This window comes from Macrotis lagotis, chromosome 5 (genome assembly GCF_037893015.1).
Source record: "Macrotis lagotis isolate mMagLag1 chromosome 5, bilby.v1.9.chrom.fasta, whole genome shotgun sequence".
In the NCBI taxonomy this organism is placed as follows: Eukaryota; Metazoa; Chordata; class Mammalia; order Peramelemorphia; family Peramelidae; genus Macrotis; species Macrotis lagotis.
The window spans coordinates 34,425,890-34,447,723 of NC_133662.1; the positions used below are offsets into that span (position 1 = coordinate 34,425,890).

A 21,834-nucleotide genomic window follows, 5' to 3' on the forward strand; every position below is an offset into this window, starting at 1 on the left:
AGGGATGAGACAAAAAAGAAGAGACAAAGGAGACAGAAGGGCAAGAGAGTCAGAATTGCCTGTTGTTATAGATGCCAATGGTGGTTTGAGGTTTCTTGTAACTGGATCTAGGGGATAATTGTGCTGTACAATAAATAGACATAAATAGCAAACACAATGACTGTAATTAGTATTACATAATCCAAATAATTGTTTACTTAATCTCTTTTCTTTGTGCCAGTTTTCCTTGTATTATATATAATTAGTGGCAAGGTTGACAGTTCTCTTTGATTTAATTTAATTTTCAGGATCAAAATCACATAAACAGTGAGAGATAAACATCCTGCAGGGCTTCTGCACTCCTAATTCAACTATCTTTAAGCCCAGAATGAAATGTCATCCACTCTCATTTGGACACCTTACCTGCCATCCTATTCTATGCACCAAACCAGATGATCTGGGGACCAGAAAGTTGAGACAGCAGAAACTCCAGTCCATAAGACTCTGGTCTGCCTACTAATCATAGCCAATATATATATATATGTATATATATAATACATGTCTATATAGACATATGTGTGTATGAGTGTCTATGTGTACATATATGGGTACGTGTATTATGTGATAGGGGTAAGAAAAGAAGAGAGTTGAGAAGAAACAGGGGTGTGCTGGTAACTATTTGACAACAAGCTGCGGGGTGAGGAGGGAAAGATTTAGTATTGGAACACTTTTAAAGTTAATTTGAATTAATAACATTTTCTTGACTTTCTCAAGACTAGACAATCAAGTCCTGATTTGCTGTGTTTACAGATTTTTAGAATATAAACATTTAACACTAAAAATTCAACAATCAGCTCATCTCTCCTGAGATAGTTGGAGATGGCTCTAGCACAGAGATGTCATATTCATATCATCATTTGGTTTTTCAGAATTTTTGAGTGCTACCAGAGCCAGATAAAAATGTAATTAGGAAATGTTTAACAAAATAAATAAAAATAAAATAAAATATAGATAATATTAAATTTGGGGTTTTTTAAGTCAATATGTAGCCTGAAGGAATTCATTTCTATTTTTACCTCACTCTAACACATCCCTGTGAATAGAGAGAAGTGAAAGAAAAACTCAGAAGAGGGTATTAAAGTCCAAGAAGGGAAGGTTTACAAGCTGCTGGATCAGAATTAAGGAAAAGGTAGCAAGAATAAAGGGAAGAAAAAAATCTAGGTTCTTAGTTGGGTTGTTTTCCAACCCTCAGGGACCATAAGAGGACCAAAACAGTTTTAATCAGTCAAAAATTTAGCAAAATTTCCTGCAAATAAAGATAACACTGATGTATTATAGCATATGCAACAAACAAACCAATGAAAACAAAACTTTCCCCATCTGATTGGAAATCACTTTTGTATACTGGGTATCCTGTGGGCTAAAATTCAAAAAGATATGGTTTGAATCCCTCTTTAGGTATTTATTAGCTCTATGACTATATAAAAAACATCTCCAAATCTGTCTTCTTAGCTGTAAAAAAAATGAGGATATTAATATACTTACCTCACAGAGTATTGAGAGGATCAAAGGTGATAAAACATAAAATGCTCTGAAAACTTCAAAAGCTATGTAAATGTTAGTTATTTTTACCTGTTCTGAGATGTCATAAATTTTTTAACAGGATTTAATTCCACAATTAAAGATTTTTTAAAAGGTTCAAAAATGTACAAACCTGGAGAGTGAAAACATTGTTGTGAATAAATTTCAGTCAATATGTAAATAAGACCCACCCTTTCTTTCTTTGAAGGGAATTAGGAAAAAAGGGCACAAATCCAGTGTCTGAAAGGAGAAGGGGATTTGATTGAAGCAAATGTTGGGGAAGGGCAAAAAGGTGACACAAAATGAACTTGAAGGATATTTAGTCAGGCCTTCATTTATTTTCAATAACAACTACCTGTTTCTTTCCATCTTTATTTTTTCTTTTGGTCTTTGAATTTCCCTTGCCCTTCACAGTATTTATACAAAATGGGCTCATAAATGCTTCTTAAATTATTTTTCAAATTAATTTTTATTAAAATAAATATTAAATGTTAAAAATTATGAAATTAAATGAACATGGAACATACAAAATTTATCTTCCTCTGTAAGCCCTTCATGTCAACTGTCAACCTTTATAAGCTCAACTTCTACAACATTCCTTGTATCTGTTACTTTCTCTCTACTTGTTCAGCCAACACTATAGTTCAAATTCTCCCAGCCCCTTGCCAGAACTATTGGTTTTCTTATTGATTTCCCTACCTCAAGTCTCTCTCCTCTGCAATCCAACAAACATACAATTGACAATATAATTTTTATGAAGCCCAGGCATTTATAACCACATCATTCTATATTTGATAAATTCCAATGAATTTGTATTACTGCTGCTGTTATTTTTTTACTTTTTTGCTAATTTAATTTAACTTATCAATTTTTACATAAAGATTATTATGTGTCAGGCACTTTTTAATTAATATCTCATTTGATCCTCACAACAACCCTGGGAGATAATTGCTTTTCCCCCTCCCTATTTCATAGAGGAGGAATCTCAAGCAAATAAGAGTTAAGTGACTTGCCCACACTGCTATTAAGTATCTAAAGCTTGATTTAAACTCAGGTCTTCCTGATTCCGAGTCCAATACTCTACTCACTCTATCTAGAATCAAATACAGACTCCTTTTTAGAAACTGGTTCCAGCCTTAATATTCCCTTACTCACTTTCCCTCTCTTTTCACTTTGGTCAAAAGAGTCATCTCCCTCATTCTCATAAATGGTATTCCAGATTTACTGTCTCCATTTCTTTCCACCAATTGCCCCTTTTGTCTTTTGTTTAGAAATGAAGAATGAACTTCATCTCTTAGCATCTTTAGATTCCTTCAAAGCTCATTTCAAGTAGGTTCTCCTATATAAGATCTTTTCTGATCTCCCTCCAACTATTAGTGCCCTGTCCTACAACCCCTTCCTCAAAGAAAATACTTACATTCATTTACTATATTGCAAACTCTAAAATCTGTTACCTGAAATAGGGTTAAAAATAAACATAACAGTGTCGGCTAGGTGGTGCAATGGATAGAGCACCAGCCCTGGAGTCAGGAGTACCTGAGTTCAAATCCGGCCTCAGACACTTAATAATTACCTAGCTGTGTGATCTTGGCCAAGCCACTTTACCCCATTTGCCTTACAAAACCCTTAAAAAATAAAAAATAAACATAACAGAAAAATATAGATTAGATAGGAAGTTTTATTCTCTGGGATTTACCAATAAATTTTTAGGTGGAGACCATCTCTAAGATGATCACCAAGAACTGGAAGTCATATTTTTAATACAGGATCAAAGAATAACTAAACTCATTAACTTTCTTAGTGGCTTAACCAAAGAAATTTGCACAATATCTCTACCTGAAACTGATTTCAAAGATTATCATCTCTGAACAATTATTATCTGAAACATGACTGTTTCTTCCTGGGAGGATGGTCTCCTTATGTCCAGAGCATTGTGATTAACATAGGGATGACTTGATTTTCAATAAGGGAGCAAAGTGAACCATATGAAGCCCAGTATTCTCTAATAGAAATTCATCTTCTATCGTAATATAATTATGAGAAATTATTGTTTCACACTATATACTTATGTATGTGTATGTTGTCTCCTATCATAGATAGTAAGTTATTTGAGGGCAAGGAATCTTTTATTTCCAGCTTCTGGTTTTCCTCAAGATTCACTCAAATCTCATCTTTGACAGTAGACTTTTGCCCACCCCATTTCTCTTAAGTCTTCTCTCTGAGATTACAATCCATATATTCTATATTTCTCTTCTACAGAGGTAATTAATTATATCTTGTCTTCTCCATTAGAATAAGAGTTTCTTGAGGGAAGAAACAATATTTTGTCTTTCTTTGTATAATTACCACCTAGTACAGGACCTGGTCTATTATAGGCTCTTAGTAAATGCTTGGTTAATTAGTTGACCGGTTTCAAACTATTCCCTCGCTATAAACTATGACTACCATAGTTATTGAAAATAAAAAGTAGCAATAGATTTATTGGAAGTTGATGTAATTAGAAGACTTCACAGAGGAGTTGAGCTATGTAATTTGATCCTTGAATAATGGGCAAGATTTGGAAAAGTACAGAAGAGGGACATCATTCAGCTTCCCCTCAGTACACACTCATTAAGCTCTCCATTGTGTCTGAATGAAAGCATCAGTCAAATATTTTAGGGGCCTTGGTCTCGTTGGGTTCAAAATCATAAAAATCAGTCATAAAATTCCAACTTTTCCACCCCATATTAAAGCCTGGGAACTAAGGTGCACATCACAATTTCTTAGGACTTAGAGTGCACATTTCTTGGAAAAAAATAATTTTGATAAGCTTTATTTTGTGATAGCAATAATCATACTCATTCATGTGCTTCTACTGACACTAGGCTGACTCAAAAGTCAGAACTTTAGGATATGAGATTAAATTGAGCTGGTTTCACACTTTTAGTTAGTTCTCTGTCAGTTGAGTACTCGATTTCAAGTCATACACAATTCATTTCTTTCTTTTGTTGTGCTTGAATTGCTAGGTTTATAAGAATTAATATCAGAGCAAGGAAATGTGCAAATAATGTATCTCCTTAAGAGCATAATTCAGTGACTGAGATACAATAGCAATGATGTGAGAAAGTCTAAAGTTTCAAGGACCATTTTAAACCTATAATAAAACAGAACCATTTATAGCAAAAAGCAACAGAAATTGTAGCCAAAAAAAACACAATGTCAAGATATGATCAACTATTGCTAAAAATATCTTAATTAATCCTCAGAAAACAAGCAGGTAGAGTGAATAGTGTCAATTCAAATACTTCCTCAGATATTTAATAATTGTAGGACCTTGGGCAATGTAATTAACCTCTTTCAGTTTCAGTTTACTCATCTGTAAAATAAGGATGATAATACTTAATTCTGAAAGTTATTGCAAAGATCAGGTGAAATAGCAGAGACAAAATGCTTTCCAAATTTTCAATTGTTACATAAATGCTAACTATTAGTATATAGCAATAGACTTCCTGAAGTTGGAAAAAAATCAAGATGAGGAAAAAAAAGAAGAGATGCTAATCTACATGAAAAAAAAATGCTTCCAACTTTTTCATTCAAATTACCATTGTTAGGAGATATGCAGGGAAGATGGGGACATCTCCTGTCAAATACCCACTAAAATGTTTTAAGGAATTTTTATTTCCAGCAGAGTTGCAAGTCTAGTCCACATCAGCAAATGATGAATTCTGATGAATCTACTGATAAACAGAATATTTATAGAATTACAGAAATTCCCAGATGGAGATAGAATGTTTCACCTTAACTGTGTACCATTCCAAATGTCATGAAAGGCTGAGAAATTTATCCAAGTGAAGAAGGCAAATATGATTTGTCTAGGGAATAAACTGATTTAGACGACATTGCAAACCTAATCAAAATTAGATCTGAGAAACTGGACTGTTAATTAAGGATACTTTTAATATCCAGCTGACCTAAGGTTTAGTTTCATGATAAAGAATTAGATAAAAAGTTTTAAAATCTTGTTAATTCAATGCCAAATCCGGGGGGGGGGGGGGGGGAGTGACAACAACAAAATGATAACATATTGCATAATAAAAGTTCTGAGGGTTTTTAAGGCATAAAAAGTTATAAGGCTAATATACTGACTGTAGTCAGTAGCTTTAATGATTTTACTTTGCCCTAGTTAATTTGCACTGTAGTATTGAAGGGCTAATACTTGACACACACAGCTAATATTTGTTACAGGTTGTACCTGAAGTCTAACAATTCTATCCATTATTTTATGCTGCCCTTAGAAACTTTTCTTAGAAGATGATAAGGACAAGCGTCAAGGGAAGACAAAACAGAACTCTATTCTCTCACCACTTTGTTGTTGTTTAATTGTCCAGCTTTTCATTTCTCTATTTGGGATTTTCTTGACAAAGATACTGAACTGATTTTCCATTTTCTTCTCCAGTCCATTTTATAGATGAGAAAACTGAGGCAAAAAAGGGTTAAGTAACTTTCCCAGGATCACATAGTTGATAAGTGTCTGAGGCCGGAATTGAACTAATAAATATGAACCTTTCTGATTCCAAGCCCAGAGTCCTATCATCTGTGCCACCTAGCTGCTATAACTATTATAAAGTATATACCCTTTCTTTCTTTTAACTATAAAGTACAGGATTCGTGTTAATGCCATAGATCTAAGCTGACAGGAACTTTAGAGGCATCTAGTCCAAGCATCTCATTTTGCAATTGAGGAAATTGAAGCACAGAGAAATTGTGACTTGTCCAAGGCCACACAGGTAGTAAAAAGCAGTAGGATTCAAATTCAAGTTTATTTGTCTTTCTAGAAGATCATTAAAGTGATCTACACTATGAGCTGTAATCACTTTTTTATGTAGTTATGCTTAACTGCTTTATATTTTAGGAAGAGGAAGTAATTTGAATTTGCTGGGTGGTGTCTTCTCCATATTGGTAAAAAAAAAGAACCAATAATAAGTATGCTTGAGAAAAGTGACAGACAAGGAAGAATAGGAAATTAGATAATCACCTGTTAAGTTTCTATCTGCAATAATAATTTCATCTATGTAGAACTGGCTCTTCTCATATACTTCAGGAAACACTTCAATCTGATACACCAGCACAGGGGAGTTGGCCAGATGGTCACGGAGGAACTCAGAGTGATGCACACATGTCTCCCAAAGGTCAATACAGACGAACTTCCAACTGAAAAACAATAAACAAGGGTTAAAGTTGACCTCATTGGATAAGTAGCAGTGGTCTGAAGGCTTATTTAGAAACTCCTCTGCTTTGAGAATGAGGAAACTAAGTTTAGGAGAGAGTGGGATTTGAGCAGTAATTCTTCAAAACTTTTGTCTCTAGATTACTTGAACAGCAAAAAAGATTCCTGACATGAGCTATCACACCAAAGTATCTACAACTGAAAACAAAGTCTTACTCTAGCAAGTCTTCTTAACCTAAGGAACTTGGATCTGCAATAGGTCCATGAATAGCTTTCAAGGGGTATCTGTGAATTCAGAATTTCAGAGGAGAAATCACATCTTTATGTTTACTAACATAATAGAATATTTGGCATTTTTTCTATTATATATATAAAATTTTTTGAGAAGGGCATCACCAGCCCGCTATAGGGAAACTAGATACCAAAAAGCTTAAGAACCTTTGTACTAGAATGCATGGAAAGAAAAAAATGTTTTTTGATGAGATGCTACTTAAGTACTCCTTTAAATTAGTCATTATTGATTCATTTCTGAAACAAAAGAGTGAATGTATTCATGCTACATAATATAGGAGAGAATAAATAAGCATTACAAGGTCCTACCCCATGTTATATTTCAAGCATTCTTGGGGACTACACTGTGGAGATGCATCTCAAGTACCTAATTCTTCTTTGAACAATAGTTTAGGGCTCTCTAATTCACTTTTCTGTAAGTGTTACAAAAATGAATCAAGTAAGTATTTATTAAGCAGCTTATAAGGCTGGACATTGTTCTGGGTGCTAGAACTACAAAGGCCAAAACAATTCTTGCCATCAAGGAGATTGAATGTTATTTGGGGAAATAATATTTGAAGTCAGAGGGTCTAGGATCACATCTTGAATCTTTTGTTTACTACCTATGTGATCTGGTGGAAGTCACTCCCCAATCAGGGCCTTGATTTTGTCATCTTTAAAAATAAGATGCACTGGCAAGTGGGAGGTATTGGGAAAGATCTCTTGGTGGTTGAGCTTTTGGAGAAACTAGAGAGTCTAGGGGACAGCTAATTGATATAGTGTATAGAGTACCAAGCTCGGAATCAGGAAGAATCATCTTCCTGAGTTCAAATGTGACCTCAGAAACTCCCTAACTGTGTGACCTTGAGCAAGTCACTTAACTTTGTTTGCCTCAATTTCCTCATCTACAAAGTTAGTTAAAGAAGGCAATGACAAAGTGCTCTAGTATTTCTCCTCAAAAAAACTCAAATGGGGTCACAAAGAGTTGGACACAACAGAAAAAATGACTGAAGAGATTCTAAGAGACAAAGATGAGAAGGATGCTTTCTACCAGTATGCTGAGGAATTCCACTACACACCATCACTGATAAGCCAGTTAGGGGGACAGCCTATTAAAAAGTTAGGGAGATGGAAAATGAATCCCCATCTCCAATGAACAGTAAACAGGCAAGTTTGGCTAAAAAGTAGGGTTCTTGAAAAAGATTGCGTAATAATCTTGGAAAGTAAGACCAGAGACAGATTGTAAAGGTCTTTAAACATCTAAAAAATGTTTACTTCATCCTAGAGGCAATAGGGAGCCACTGGAGTTTTCTGAGCAAAGGAAGGACTTAGTCTGGCACAAGGAAAATCAATTTTTCAGTTGTGTGAGTCTGAATCAGATAGGAGAAAGACTAGAGGAAGTGGAAGTAGGTCAATACCAAGGAAATACCAACCACGACTGATATCATACCATAATTATTATAAGGATTAAAGATTCACTGTTTTGGGTTCTCATCTTTATTCTGATACCACCATACTCTATAACCCTAGGGAGGGTCCTATCCAGGCCTCATCATCATCCTTATGTCTTTCCTTATAACTCCTTATGAAGGAATTTGAATAAATCATACTTAGGGTCTTATCTAGCTCTAATATTCTATGATTTCATGTATATAAAATATAATGTCATCCTCTAGGAAGATTTAAATTTGTTAACTATTATTAATGACAACAATTAATTCTCTTATTTTGGCCTTCTATTAATTATAATGAATTGTAGGATTATATTGTCAAACATATAATTAGATATTGTAAGCAGTTGTTAGCCTAGGTCTACTTTGCTCTCATCCAAAGGAAACAAAAATTCCAACTCTCTGAATTCAAACAAAACTTCTCTTCCAAATTAAGTACCTTTCAGCCTTCAAATGCTCCGGATTCCATCTACAGGCAATCTTCTTCTTTATAATCTTATGAAATTTGCTTGTGAAGGATACTGAGATGGTCATGGTATCATTCATATGGCCTTTATATGCAAAACAGAGCTACAGATAGAAAACATCCTTTTGTTGAATAACTCAAGCAGCAACTATTCAGCAGGCATTTATTGAACATTCAATATTGGACTAACATTGTGCTAGATATTATGGGAGAGATAGCTAGATACGATAAAAGAAAGGAAAGGACAGGAAAAAGGACAGGACAGGAAAAAGGGCAGGACAGGACAGGACAGGACAGGACAGGAAAGGAAAGGAAAGGAAAGGAAAGGAAAGGAAAGGAAAGGAAAGGAAAGGAAAGGAAAGGAAAGGAAAGGAAAGGAAAGGAAAGGAAAGGAAAGGAAAGGAAAGGAAAGGAATAGCCAATAGAGAGAAAAAATAGAATTCTTGGAATTATATAGATATGGAAGGGATGGGGATAATAATATTAAAAATTATATAGCATTTTAAGGTTTGCAAAATACTTTGTGTTATGGTATTTGATCCTCACCACAACTTTATAAGGTAAAAGTGCTATTTTTATCCTTATTTTTACATATGAGAAAACTGAGGTTCAGAGAAATTAAACAACTTGAGGTTCAGAGAAATTAAATGACTTGACTAGGGTGACATAGCTAGTAAGTATCTGAAGCTGGATTTGAATTCATCTTCAAGACTACAAGATCAGTATAATATAGCACCTGGATAGAGTCAGGAGCAATGATATCAATTGTATAGGGCAGCAATTTCTGAGGTCCAAGCTTCTTTTGGGGTGAGGACAAAATTATTAGTATTTAGGGATATATTAATTATTGATGATGAAAAGAGTTGCCAAAGATCAAAAGATTTGAGAACCACCTTACTTTAAGTTAAAATTGAGGTTCAGGGAATTAAGCAAATTTTCCATGTAACACAGTTATTAAGGGTTAGAGATAGGATTTAAATCCAAGACTCTCCTGATTTCAAGTTTAGAACATGTTAATCAATGGTTCCATGGTACATTGGACACAGCTCTAAGGTAGTGGACAAGTAAAGTTGGATCTTGCTATTATTCCCAAATCTTAATAATTACTTGTGTCTCAATTTCCCGCCTCCTAACCATGGAAATAATGTCTATTCTGATGATTTTTTCACATGGATTTTTTTAAAGGAGAGATGAGAAGAATTTTGAAGTAGAAATCGTGCTATGACTTACATGTGTATATTGACCCAGTTGATATCTTAATCGCATGTTTTTTGATGTTCTAACTAGGTGTTGAGGCTGGTGGATACTGAACCTTCCACAGAAAGGCTCTGTCTCACTGCCAATATCCCCATCAGGACCAGAATCCTGTAGACCTGGTGGTATTCATGATACAATAAAGGATGGTAGAGGTTAAAGTATAGGATGAATGGGAACATGTTAGGAAAAAAATAGGATGTATTTTCAAATGGGATCACAAAGAGTTGGACACAACTCTTCAAATTTATGTAGTTTTTTTAGAATTTCTCCTTTGTATTCATATGCTCTTATACTGTTTTTATATTATATACTCCCATGATACATTTAATTTTAATCCATATAATTCCTTAAGTCTAGATAATCAAAAAACAATAAATCAAAAACTGATATGTAACATCTGCCAATTTCCAAGGTGTAAATGTTTACACAGAGCAGGTAGGTGTCACATTAGATAGAATTTGCCTTAGCTGGGTACAAATCACTTAATCCAATTTCTATAAAATGAGCTGGAGGAAAAAAATGGCAAACCACTCCTGTATCTTTGCCAAGAAGATCGCAAATAGAGTCACAAGAAGTTTGATGCAGTTGAACAACAAATGCTTATGCAGAAATTTTAACAACTGACTCTCCTTAGTTATTTCAAGTTTGCTCCAGTACACCCTTATGTAGTATTCCCTATTAAAATATAAGCTCTTTGAAAGGAAGGACAAAATTCTTTTTCATCAACATATATAGAATGTCTAAACCAATATCTCATATGATAAAAGTTTGATGAACAACTTAGTTCAACACTTGGCAAGGGGGATTGCCCTGGAGCTGGAATCAGTGGCAAAGCAATGATCAAAACTATTCAATATTTTCAAGTGCAATATCCATGGAAATAGATTCACTTTATTTAACAAAAACAAGTTCAAATCAGTCTACAAACAGAAATACAAATAAATTATATTTATACAATATAATAAACATAAAGTCAAATTTGAGTTCAATTACATCAAATCTTTATTTGGTGATAGTACAGCTACATTGCCTAGGTAGAGCACTGGGCTTGGTATCAGGAATAAATTCAAATACAGCCTTGATCATTTACTAACTGAACCTGGACAAATCACTTAACCTCATCTGCAAAACAAGGCTAACAATCCCTTGAGTGTCTTTCTTTTGGAGTTAGTATCAGGTTCGATTGAAGTAATATATACAGAAAATTTGCAAAATTTTAAACTCATATATAAGGATAAATAACACCACAGCAAAATGCATATAATAGCTAACATTTATATATTGTTCATATGAGGTAACAAATGCAGAAGACTTTGCAAACTTTCAGTGATCTATAAGGACATCTATTAAGACAATATTGTATATGATAACTAACTTGAAAGTCTGTCAAGTTTCTAGATATGTTATCTTAATTGGATTTTACAACATCCCCATAAGATTGACATGTATCTTTTAAAGACATTGTTAAGTGATTTGTCCATGGTCACATTTCAAGTAATGGTAATGGCAGGATTTGTATTATTTCCTGATATTAAGGGGTGGGGAGAGGCAGAAGTACCATGTACTCACAGTTAAGGTGCTTTATGCAACAATTAAATCATTTGTGTTTATGATTTCCTGATTCTAGATGAATGATTATTCTGAAAGGGAAATGTCCAGACAACCATAAGGGTTTGGAAGACCTATTCAAGTCAACAGGAGATCCAGCAGGAACCAGAATCAATCACTGGCAGAATCTTCCAGAGGCAATCATAATAATAATAATAATAACAAATAATCTGTAGATACCAGAGTGATAGTAACCAATGACGAAGGAAGTATCCACAGATGGGGAAAAGATCCTTTTCACATAAAAAAAAAAGTCACCTGAAGATGTCATAGATTGCTCCAGTACACCCTTATGTAGTATTCCCTATTAAAATATAAGCTCTTTGAACAGAAGGACATGCTGGAGATAAGTGATTTATACCTGATTCTTGAAACCCAAAAGAGCTATACTTAGAGATGAGCTGTATGAGACTTCCACAAAAAGATTAAAAGAAAATTTCACAGGGGCAGAAATTTAGAGTTTCCCTTTCAGTGTGCATTCACTACACATGCGACACATTACATTTATACTTTAATCTTGAGCCCTTTCTCCCAGTAACTTAGTGTGCCTCTGGTTTAAAGAGTATTGTTTTGTGATAACTTTTCTAACCATATTTTCTCAGCAAATCCTTTATCTAAAAGCTAATGAAATTCAAATGGCTGATTGATAATGAGAAGGACATTTGTGGGAACCAATGAACAACACTAGAAATTCCAGTCCCTTAAGGTTGTGCTTAGCACCTCTGGATCAACCATGCTCTAGGGACTTAGTTCACCAAGTTGGGGACATGAGTGGAGAGTGTTTACCATTAAAAGAGCAGGTCAATGACTTGGTTATCATTTCAGAAACCACTTTCTTATTTAAAAACAAGACTTCAGAGCATATGATATGATATTGATTATGATTGTTTCCTTCTGCAATACTTTCCTTTTTATAAGGCACAAATCTAAGGAGCTTAAAGCTTTCCTTATCTATTCTTTGCCCTTTCTCTTTGTCTATGGTATTTCACTTTTTCAAGGATAAAGGAACAAAAACAAATAACTTTTCTTCCTAACAATTTAGCATCTTCTGTCCATTATCAACTTTTTTGAAAAACTCTTCATTTGAAACATTCACTGACATTTTTTCAGCATCCTCAAAGGGAGATGAATATTATGCCTATAATTTTGCAGAACTAGGAAGAGGGAATTGAAGAAGAAAAAGCTCATAATTCACAAAAGTCAGTACAGTACCTTGTTCAAATCCAAACCAGAGAAGTATTTGAGCTGAAAGTGGTTCCACTTTGCATTTTATTGTGAGCATTTCCTCTATTGCGATTTGGATCTGTTGAAAAGAAAACACCTGGAATGATTACTGTAAAAAAAATTCAGCAGAAAATATGCCTTGTGTGCAATTAAGAAAGGTTTCATTGACATGGAGGAATACCTCAGCAGCAGTGGCATTGACAGTCACCATTTGGCTAGAGACACCATCCCATGAAAGACAAAATTTTCCTGCACCAGTCACATTCAGCATCTGAAAGTGCAAGAGTCAAGAAGAAATAATTCAGACTGATTAATTCAGATAGATTTCACCTTTATCATTGTCTTTCCAGCAGGATTTTTTTTTTATTTTTTACATTGTTTAGTCAATTTCCTAGCATTTTGAGAACATTCAATAAGTATTTATTGAATTGAGTTGTATTTCAGTATTTAAAATTCAGTCATAATTTAGAAACTAAGAGGTAGTTTTTAGCAGCTGGTTGGGACAGTATATAGTCTGACCAAGAGTCAGAAATTCTCGACTTCATGAGTTCAAAACTAGTCTCAGACATACATTAGCTGTGTGACCCCAGGCAAGACACTTCACCCTGTTTGCCTTCCTTTCCTCACTTGTAAAGCAAGCTAGAGAATGAACTGGCAAACCACTCTTTGCAAAAAAAAAAAAAAAAAAAAATCATGAAGAGTCAGCTATGATTGAAAGGACTTGAAAAACAACCAAAAGGGGACAGTTTAGTTTCCATATATTTAGTGAATATCTTTCTGGTATTAAATATGAGTCTCTTTAAATTTCATATGTTTATTTATCTTGAATTAAGAGAGTTAGGCTCAAATGATAGTATTATAAGACCTCTTTAAAGCCGACTAAAATAATGTTCTCACTTCATTGTGATTTCCTTTGTTGAAACAGTAATATTCTATGTCATAGATCTGGAACCAGAAGATACCTTAGAGAAAATCAAGTCTAACAGTTTCATTTAACAGATGAGAAAACATCCAAAAAGGATTGTGTGATTTGTCCAATTTCATACAGTGGTAACTGAATGAGATTTGAACTAGAATCTCTTGACTCCAGAGGCAATATGATTTCTTCTCAATCACCTTATAACTATAACTGTTTCCTGTCCTGTCAGGATTCCTGACTGAATCTCTAAATCTCTAAATCTAAATCTCACCTTTGCTGATAACTGCCTGTATGACCTTCAGGAAATCATGTAATTTCTCTGGCCTCCATTTTCCTCATCAGAAAAATTTGAAATTTGATATATTTCACTAGATGGTTTTTGATGTTTCTTCCAGGTCTAGATCTAGTCTCTTATCCTATAAGATAAATGTAATGTACATCTTGATTCTTTTTCTATAGAATAAAAGAGCCAGAACTAAAGGACACAGGATCTGGATCCCAGTCAGAAAGCAGTGGCTACAGATGAAGGAGACTGATGGTGATGGGTTTCATACCTCTGCCTTTACTCAATGAAGGCAATGAATATCCAGGACAAGACTTACCCAAAACTTAATGTTACAACTAAGAGAAACCAAGAAAAACAGGACAATGGTCCTAATACTTTCTTCTTTTTCCTTTCTTCTTTCCTTTCTTCCTCCCTCTTCTTCCTTGCGTTTCTCTCTCTCTCTCTCTCTCTCTCTCTCTCTCTCTCTCTCTCTCTCTCTCTCTCTCTCTCTCTCCTTCCCTTCTCTCCTTTTTCTATCCTTCTTCACATGGATCTCCTGATCTTGCTCATAACAGAAGCTTAAAGGCTACTCAAGAAACAATTCCACTATTGATCTACCTGGGAGCTTTCATCTGTTCTATTTTCAACATAAGCCAGTTTGCACCTCTTTAAGCAACCTGATACCCCTCTCCCAATCCCCAATCTGCTAGAAGATTCAACATACTGATACCAAATAGTGCAAACACATGAACAACATAAATCATCAAAGCTCAGAATATGTTAGTGCAGATCTACTAGCCTCAGCTTTCCCCCTCATTGCTGAGATTAAAGACTTGTGCCGGCACTTCACCCAGAAATAATGTTTTTGCAAGATACTTTCACAGCTAGCATCTCATTTATTTTCATAAAGATAAATACCCCATAAATAATATGAAGCAGGTGTTCCCCTCTTATGCAATACGTAAATTGAAGTTTAAGGTAGAAAGGTGACTTGCCCAAAGACACACAATCTGTTTCAGGAATGAGAACAAAGCCCAGGTCTCCCACAATCCAGTCCTATGTCATTTTCACTAAGTCATGGTTATCACACTTCCAGAGCTTGGGTCCTTGCTTTGTCTTAAGTCTCATTGGATACCAAAGGTAAAACTGACCTGTATCTCTGGGAACCTCTGAGCATTGGCTCGGATCTGGAGCTTCTCCCGATGGTAGGTATTGACCACATCAGGATTCAGCCAGGTGTTATGGATCTGGATCCCGATGCTCATCCCATGACTGGGAGTTATGCCAAAGTGCTCAGCTTCCAGATAGTACTTTGCCCCGCCCAATAATTCCAGCTTCTGGGACTTCTGTTGCCATGTTTCCAATTGCCCATTTGTCTCCCAGGAATCAAACCAATCTGCTACGCCAGCATGAATGAAAGCTATTTTTACCTGTATCCAAATAAATATCCGAAAATGAAAATTTTGAGTCCTCAGGTTTATCCTCTCATTGTGTTAGAAAGTAACCAGAGACCCCTTAAAATAATTGAATTGTCCTCTCCTTAAAATAACCCAAAACCTCAAATTATTCATCTGTAAAAGGCTTGACACAGGCATTCCTGGGAAATGGAAATAGGTTTGTGTTTCCATATCACTCTGCTTCTCTTTTTCATTTCCCCACAAGGACTTTATTTATCATGATGCAGAAAGAATATACAACTGGGAACCTGGAGCCATGAGATGTGAGTTCTGAACTCTAGCTTTGCCATTTACTATCTGTGTGACTTTGGAAAAATTCATTGGTTTTTGGGGACCCCTTTTCTTCCCAAATGTTTTCCTATCTGTAACATAAAGGGGTTGGGCTAGATGACCTTTGAAGTACCTTTTGCCTATATCTATAATTCTCTATGATATTAGAAAAGTCTCTTGGCTTATTGGGGCTTCAGTTTTCCCATTTGTAAAATAAAAAGTTTGGACTAGGGGACCTGTGAGGTTCTAGTTCTCCATCTATGATCCTATATTCTTTCCTGAATACTATGGGTGAATCCTGGGTTCTCCTAGCGAATACCACACTAGTCAGAGCCTCGCTACAGAAAAGTCCAATCATTCTCAGTTCCACTCCACTGAACTGAACATTTTTCAAGCTATTGATAGAAATGGGCAAAGTACAAAATTACAAAGAGGCAGAAGTAAGAAAAGGAAACTTTCCTACCATTTAGAACTATCCAAAAGCAGGAGAGTATAAATTTAGAATTGGAAAAGACAACAGAATTCCTTGAGTCCCACCCCTTCAATTTATAGATGAGAAAATGAAGCCAAGGAAGCCAAGTAATTTGCCCAGAGTCAGTTAGGAAGCATCTGGGACAGGATTTGAATTCAGTTTTTCCTGAATCCAAGTCTAGCATCATCTGTCTACAAAGAGAGTTGCTCTTCACTTTTAGCCTTCAAGAAAAGGTTGGAACGGGATGGCTAGGTGGCATAGTGGATAAAGCACCGGCCTTGGAGTCAGGAGTACCTGGGTTCAAATCCAGTCTCAGACACTTAATAATTACCTAGCTGTATGGCCTTGGGCAAGCCACTTAACCCCATTTGCCTTGCAAAAACCTAAAAAGAAAAAAAAAAAAAAGGTTGGATCATCACTTGTTAGATAGGTCATTTAAGGGATTCTTGTTCATATATGAGCTATACTAGATAGCCTTTCAGACCCCTTCCAATTCTTCTGTGATTTTGTGATTGCTTTCCTTGTTTGCAAGCATGAATAAAAATATCTGGACTTATCTTAGATCTACCAAATGAAGAATTCACATGGAGCTAGTTAGAGTGACCCAGAGAAATCTTACAGCTGTTATGATGCTCTCCAGAACTTCACTCATGTGAAGCAAGATTAAAAAAAATGTCATTGTGAATTGCATAGATGATTAAATTACATGGTAAAAACGCACAAGGGCACTCTAAGCAACCAGCAAAACTTTTAGACCGAGATTTTCAAAGTCTTTTAAGAGACATTAGGATTAGGGGTGGCTAGGTGGCATAGTGGATAAAGTATTGGCTCTGGAATCAGGGGTACCTGTATTCAAATCCAGTCTCAGACACTTAATAATTATCTAGCTGTGTGGCCTTAGGCAAACCACTTAACCCCATTTGCCTTGCAAAAAAAAGAAAAGAGAGAGAGACATTAGGATTAAAATATCATAGATTTCTATCTAGAGAGAACCATAAAGGTCATGTACCTCAACCCTCTCATTTTACAAATGATCTTCAAGGAAGTCAGTCAATTGCCCAAAGTCAGACCAGGTCAGGGATTGCAAAATGGCAAGCCAGGATTCACATTCAGGCCCCCCCCCCCCCACTCCTATCATACTGATTTAAAGAGTGTTTGGTTTCCATAGCAGCAAATTAAAATTTTTAATAAAAAAACAAAAGAAAATTAACAACATCCTTTGTCAATCCTTTGTGAATTCCTACTTGTAACCTTTGTTGAGGATTCTCCTTCTATTCTGGGTAACAATATTTCTAATTCATTGAGGTTAAGCAGTACCTTCCCAAAGGTTCCCAGGCACAAAAGGCATAGGAGAGGGAGAGCTACTGAGATTTTATTTCTGAACCAATATCTTGGAATAGATTATCTATACTGAGCTAATGATAAGTTAATAGAGGAAGGAGAAAAGAGGAAACGGAAAATAAAGATACCTTGGTCCCTGGATCTTCTGATTGACTGAAGTACAAAGAGGCGGGGCTATCTGCCTGGATCCAAAAAGTGTAGTTATTTGTTTCTGGGACAACAAAGAATCCACTGAGCCGAGTCCTGGAAAGCAGAGGATACATCAGAGTCATGGAAGAAGCCATATCCCAAATCCTTTCACAAACAAGGTCTCTTTTCTCTCGTTTTACTTGATGGTGTTAAGGAAGGCAAACATGATTCCTACCTCACCTAACTGGGGTCCTCTTAAAAAATTATTCATGTAGAAATGGACTAGGCTCAATATTTCCATACTAGTCAGAGAGGAAGAAAGGAGAGGGAGAGGGAGTCAGAGGCAGAGAGAGAGAGAGAGAGAGAGAGAGAGACAGAGAGACAGAGAGACAGAGAGACAGAGAGAGGAAGGAAGGAAGGAAGGAAGGAAGGAAGGAAGGAAGGAAGGAAGGAAGGAAGGAAGGAAAGAAAGCTATTTTGCTGCCTTTTGTTTTTATATAATAGTGACACATCCCACCACTAGTGTTCATTGTTCTGAAAGTGAATCCTCTCTTATAATCAAACAATAAATATTTATTAAGTGTCTACTATGGTCTAGTCACTGAATCAAGCACTGAGGAAATGGTGAAAGGAAGAAAAGAAACTCAATCCCTGTTTTTAAGAGCTATTGTATAATGGGGGAGACAAACATACAACTGTGTTCAAATAATCCATATCCAGGAAAAGTTAAAAATGATGAACAGAAGGAAGATATTAAACTTAAGGGGATGAGAAAAGGTGTACTCTAGAGGGAAATATTTTAGCTGGCACTAGAGGAAACTAGTGAAGACAGGAAACAGAGATGAGGAGAGAGAGCCTTCCAAATGTGGGATTCAGTCAGTTGAAATAAATCAAGATATGGAATGTGCAGAATTCACAGGGAGGAAAGTTGTATAAGGTGTAAGGTGGAAAAGGGTGGGAAGGGCAAAATCTGAAGAACTTTGTCAAAAAGAGTATTTTTATATATACTATCCTGGAGATTTTAGGGAGTAGGGAGGGAAGTGGTAGGATGCTCAGGAGTGACATGGTCCTACCTATACTTTGGACTGCTAAATGGAAGATGGACTGGCATGGGGAGAGACTTGTGGTGGGAAAGAACAAGCCCATCTTTGCAACAATGAGGTGATGAAGATGGTTCCATTATCAGAGGAGAGAAGTGAGCATGTTAAAGAGATGTTACAAAGACAAAACCAACAATTTTTGGCAACAGATTAGATGTGAAGGGTGATGATGAGACAAGGAGAATACCTCAACTTTAAGCCTGAGTGACTAAGTGGATGGTAACAAGCATTTATTAAGTTTCTATGTTCCAGGCACTGTTTTATAGTTATTTTCTCATTTGATCTGCCCAACAACCCTGGGACCAGGGACTTGTTATTTCCATTTTTGTTGCTGCTGTTCAATCTTGTCTGACTCTTTGTGGCCTCATTTTGGATTTCCTTAGCAGAGATACTGGAATGGTTTGCCATTTTTTCTCCAGTTCATTTTACAGATGAGGAAACTAAAATAAACAGGATTAAGCTACTTTTCCAAAGTCACACAATAAGTATCTGAGACCAGATTTCAATTCAGGGCGATGAGTCCTCCTGACAGCAGACCTGGCGTTCTATCCACTGTACTCAGCTCTTCTTTATGTCCATTTTACAGCTGAAGAAACTGAAGCTGACAGAAGTTAAGAGCCTTCCTTAGATTCACATTGCTAGTAAGTAATTGAGTTCCTGATTCCACATCCAACAGTCTATTAACTGTGATACCTAGTTTCCTACACCACTGTTTTGATAACCTCAAAAGTAAGGAAATTTAAGAAAAGGAGATGATTGGGGGGGGGGGGGATAATAAGAAAGAAATACAGTTAATCAAAAAATGTAGCCAAATAAAAGATCTCATCTGATGGCAGAATCATTCGGCCCTAATATTTCCCTTCTTCTCTATTGAAAGGAGGGAAATACTTTTTCATCTTTAGTCCCCAACCATTATTGGTGTTTTAGGGCCTAAAATTACTATGTTAGTGATCTTAAAAATATTTACATTATTGTGGTCAAATATTGTTTTCTTCCTAATTCACTAAGCATCACTTTACATCAATTCTTCCATAGTTCTCTGAATTTCTCAAATTCAACATTTCTCAAGATACAATAATATACCAAGACAATGGAGTTGTAGTGGGTAGAGATACAATTTTGGGGTCAGAAAGACTGGGTTTATGGGATCTTAGAACTAGAATTTAAGGATCATCTAGTCTTCCTCCCTCAATTAGTGGAAAAAGAACAGAAATCCCAGAAAGTTCTATAACTTGCCAAAAATTACAGAGGTGATAATCTTTAGAGATGGCATTCAAACCCAGGACCTATAATTCCCTACATCACATCACCCTGCCTTCCCTATGATACAAACTGGAGCTGTTATCCCAGGCAAATCACTTTCTATAAATAACAGAACAGTTGCTGATACACTTTGGCAAAGAGTTCCCTAAACCAATAAAGTCATAGGCCCAGACAAGAATTATTATATTCCATTACACTCATGTGCAACAAACAGTACAATCATTCCGCAACCAGTGACACTCATTCACTTTCACTGGCTACTCATGCCAGGTACAACTGAGTCCAATTTGCTAGCAAAAATCACTCTCTAATGTGACTCTCAAATTATTGTATACCTCTATGCTATGAGCAAAGGGACATAAGAAAATGTCAAGGACAGGTTAGTCATAGGTGCTTGTAATCCCTCCTATAGATGGGTTAATAATAGTTGGAACAGACTATTTTGTTCAATACTTGTAAAAATGAAGGAAAGAAATGCCAGGAAGGAAAGAGATGGTAGGACTTTTCCAGAAACACTATCTCCTACTCTTTATCCCTCATACACTCACATAGTGGGAGTAAGATAAGGGCAGCATTTGTGGAAACATGATCAGACCCTTCCCTCAAATCTACGCCTGCAGGGAGCATGAGAAAAGAAAGTTAAAGGGAGAAGATCATTTTTTTAAATCACCTAGGTGACTGGAATACTTGAATTAAAAAACAGATATAAAGACACTGACAGTCCTTATCCTCTTAGTCTGTCTAAGGGTTTATAAGGGTGGTTTGTTTTTATTATTCATTTTAAGACCATATCTGATTGATGTAACCTGATTTTTCACAAGAACCTGTGGCTGACCTGTCCTTGACATTTCCTTATATCCCTTTGCTCATGGCATAGGGGTATACAACAATTCTGAGAGCCATATAAGAGAGAATGATTTTTGCCAAATAAAGACAGATCTCAACCACCCACCTCATTGCTAGAGTTTTCTTTCTCTAACTGAGGGCATAATTATGAACTATTCATGTGTTACAAGAGCAGAATGATTATGGTCTTGAACTCTTAAATATACCCCCCACACTACAAACCTAACATAGTAAAAACTAGTGTTAAAATGAAAGAGGACCTTAGAGACTGTTGAGTCTAACTCCCTCATAAGTTAATGAGGGAAATTTATCATCCAAGGTGAGAATTAAAACCCAAACCTCTCCAAATCAAGTGTCCTATCAACTTTACCATATAACCCTATTTTGTAATACAGAAAAACACTGGGAGTCAGCTATATGAGGCATGTGGAACTTGATTATGTACATATGATAGTGAATAAATTTATGTTTTATTTTTTGCTTGTTTTTTCAAGAAAAGTTTATCTCTCCACATATTTGGAGCTCCAGTTTTTTCCCTAAAACTACCTTTGACAGTCTGGTATAATGTGCCATCCATCCCTTACCCTCATTGCCCCTCTCAAATTGGAACCTTGCTCAGGACAAGACCCAGGAAATTTCAGCCCTTTCCCACCTTCTATTCTATATTTATCTTATATGTGTTCATTATTTATTTATATGTGTGCACACATTTGTACAGATAAAGTTATAC

General features: G+C 35.8%; 1 protein-coding gene across 8 annotated transcripts in view; it reads right to left on the reverse strand.

Annotated features, from left to right (window-relative positions):
• PKHD1 (PKHD1 ciliary IPT domain containing fibrocystin/polyductin) overlaps positions 1-21,834 on the reverse strand; it is a 657,820-nt gene that overhangs the window by 575,823 nt on the left and 60,163 nt on the right. For all 8 annotated transcript variants that reach the window (XM_074237180.1, XM_074237175.1, XM_074237181.1 and 5 more), the window contains exons 15-21: positions 17,895-18,009; positions 15,378-15,656; positions 13,224-13,313; positions 13,031-13,121; positions 10,184-10,326; positions 8,927-9,057; positions 6,575-6,750 (exon numbers count right to left, since the gene is read on the reverse strand). In XM_074237180.1, coding sequence (XP_074093281.1) covers positions 6,575-6,750; positions 8,927-9,057; positions 10,184-10,326; positions 13,031-13,121; positions 13,224-13,313; positions 15,378-15,656; positions 17,895-18,009 — 1,025 coding nt within the window. The remainder of the gene's footprint in view (positions 1-6,574; positions 6,751-8,926; positions 9,058-10,183; positions 10,327-13,030; positions 13,122-13,223; positions 13,314-15,377; positions 15,657-17,894; positions 18,010-21,834) is intronic.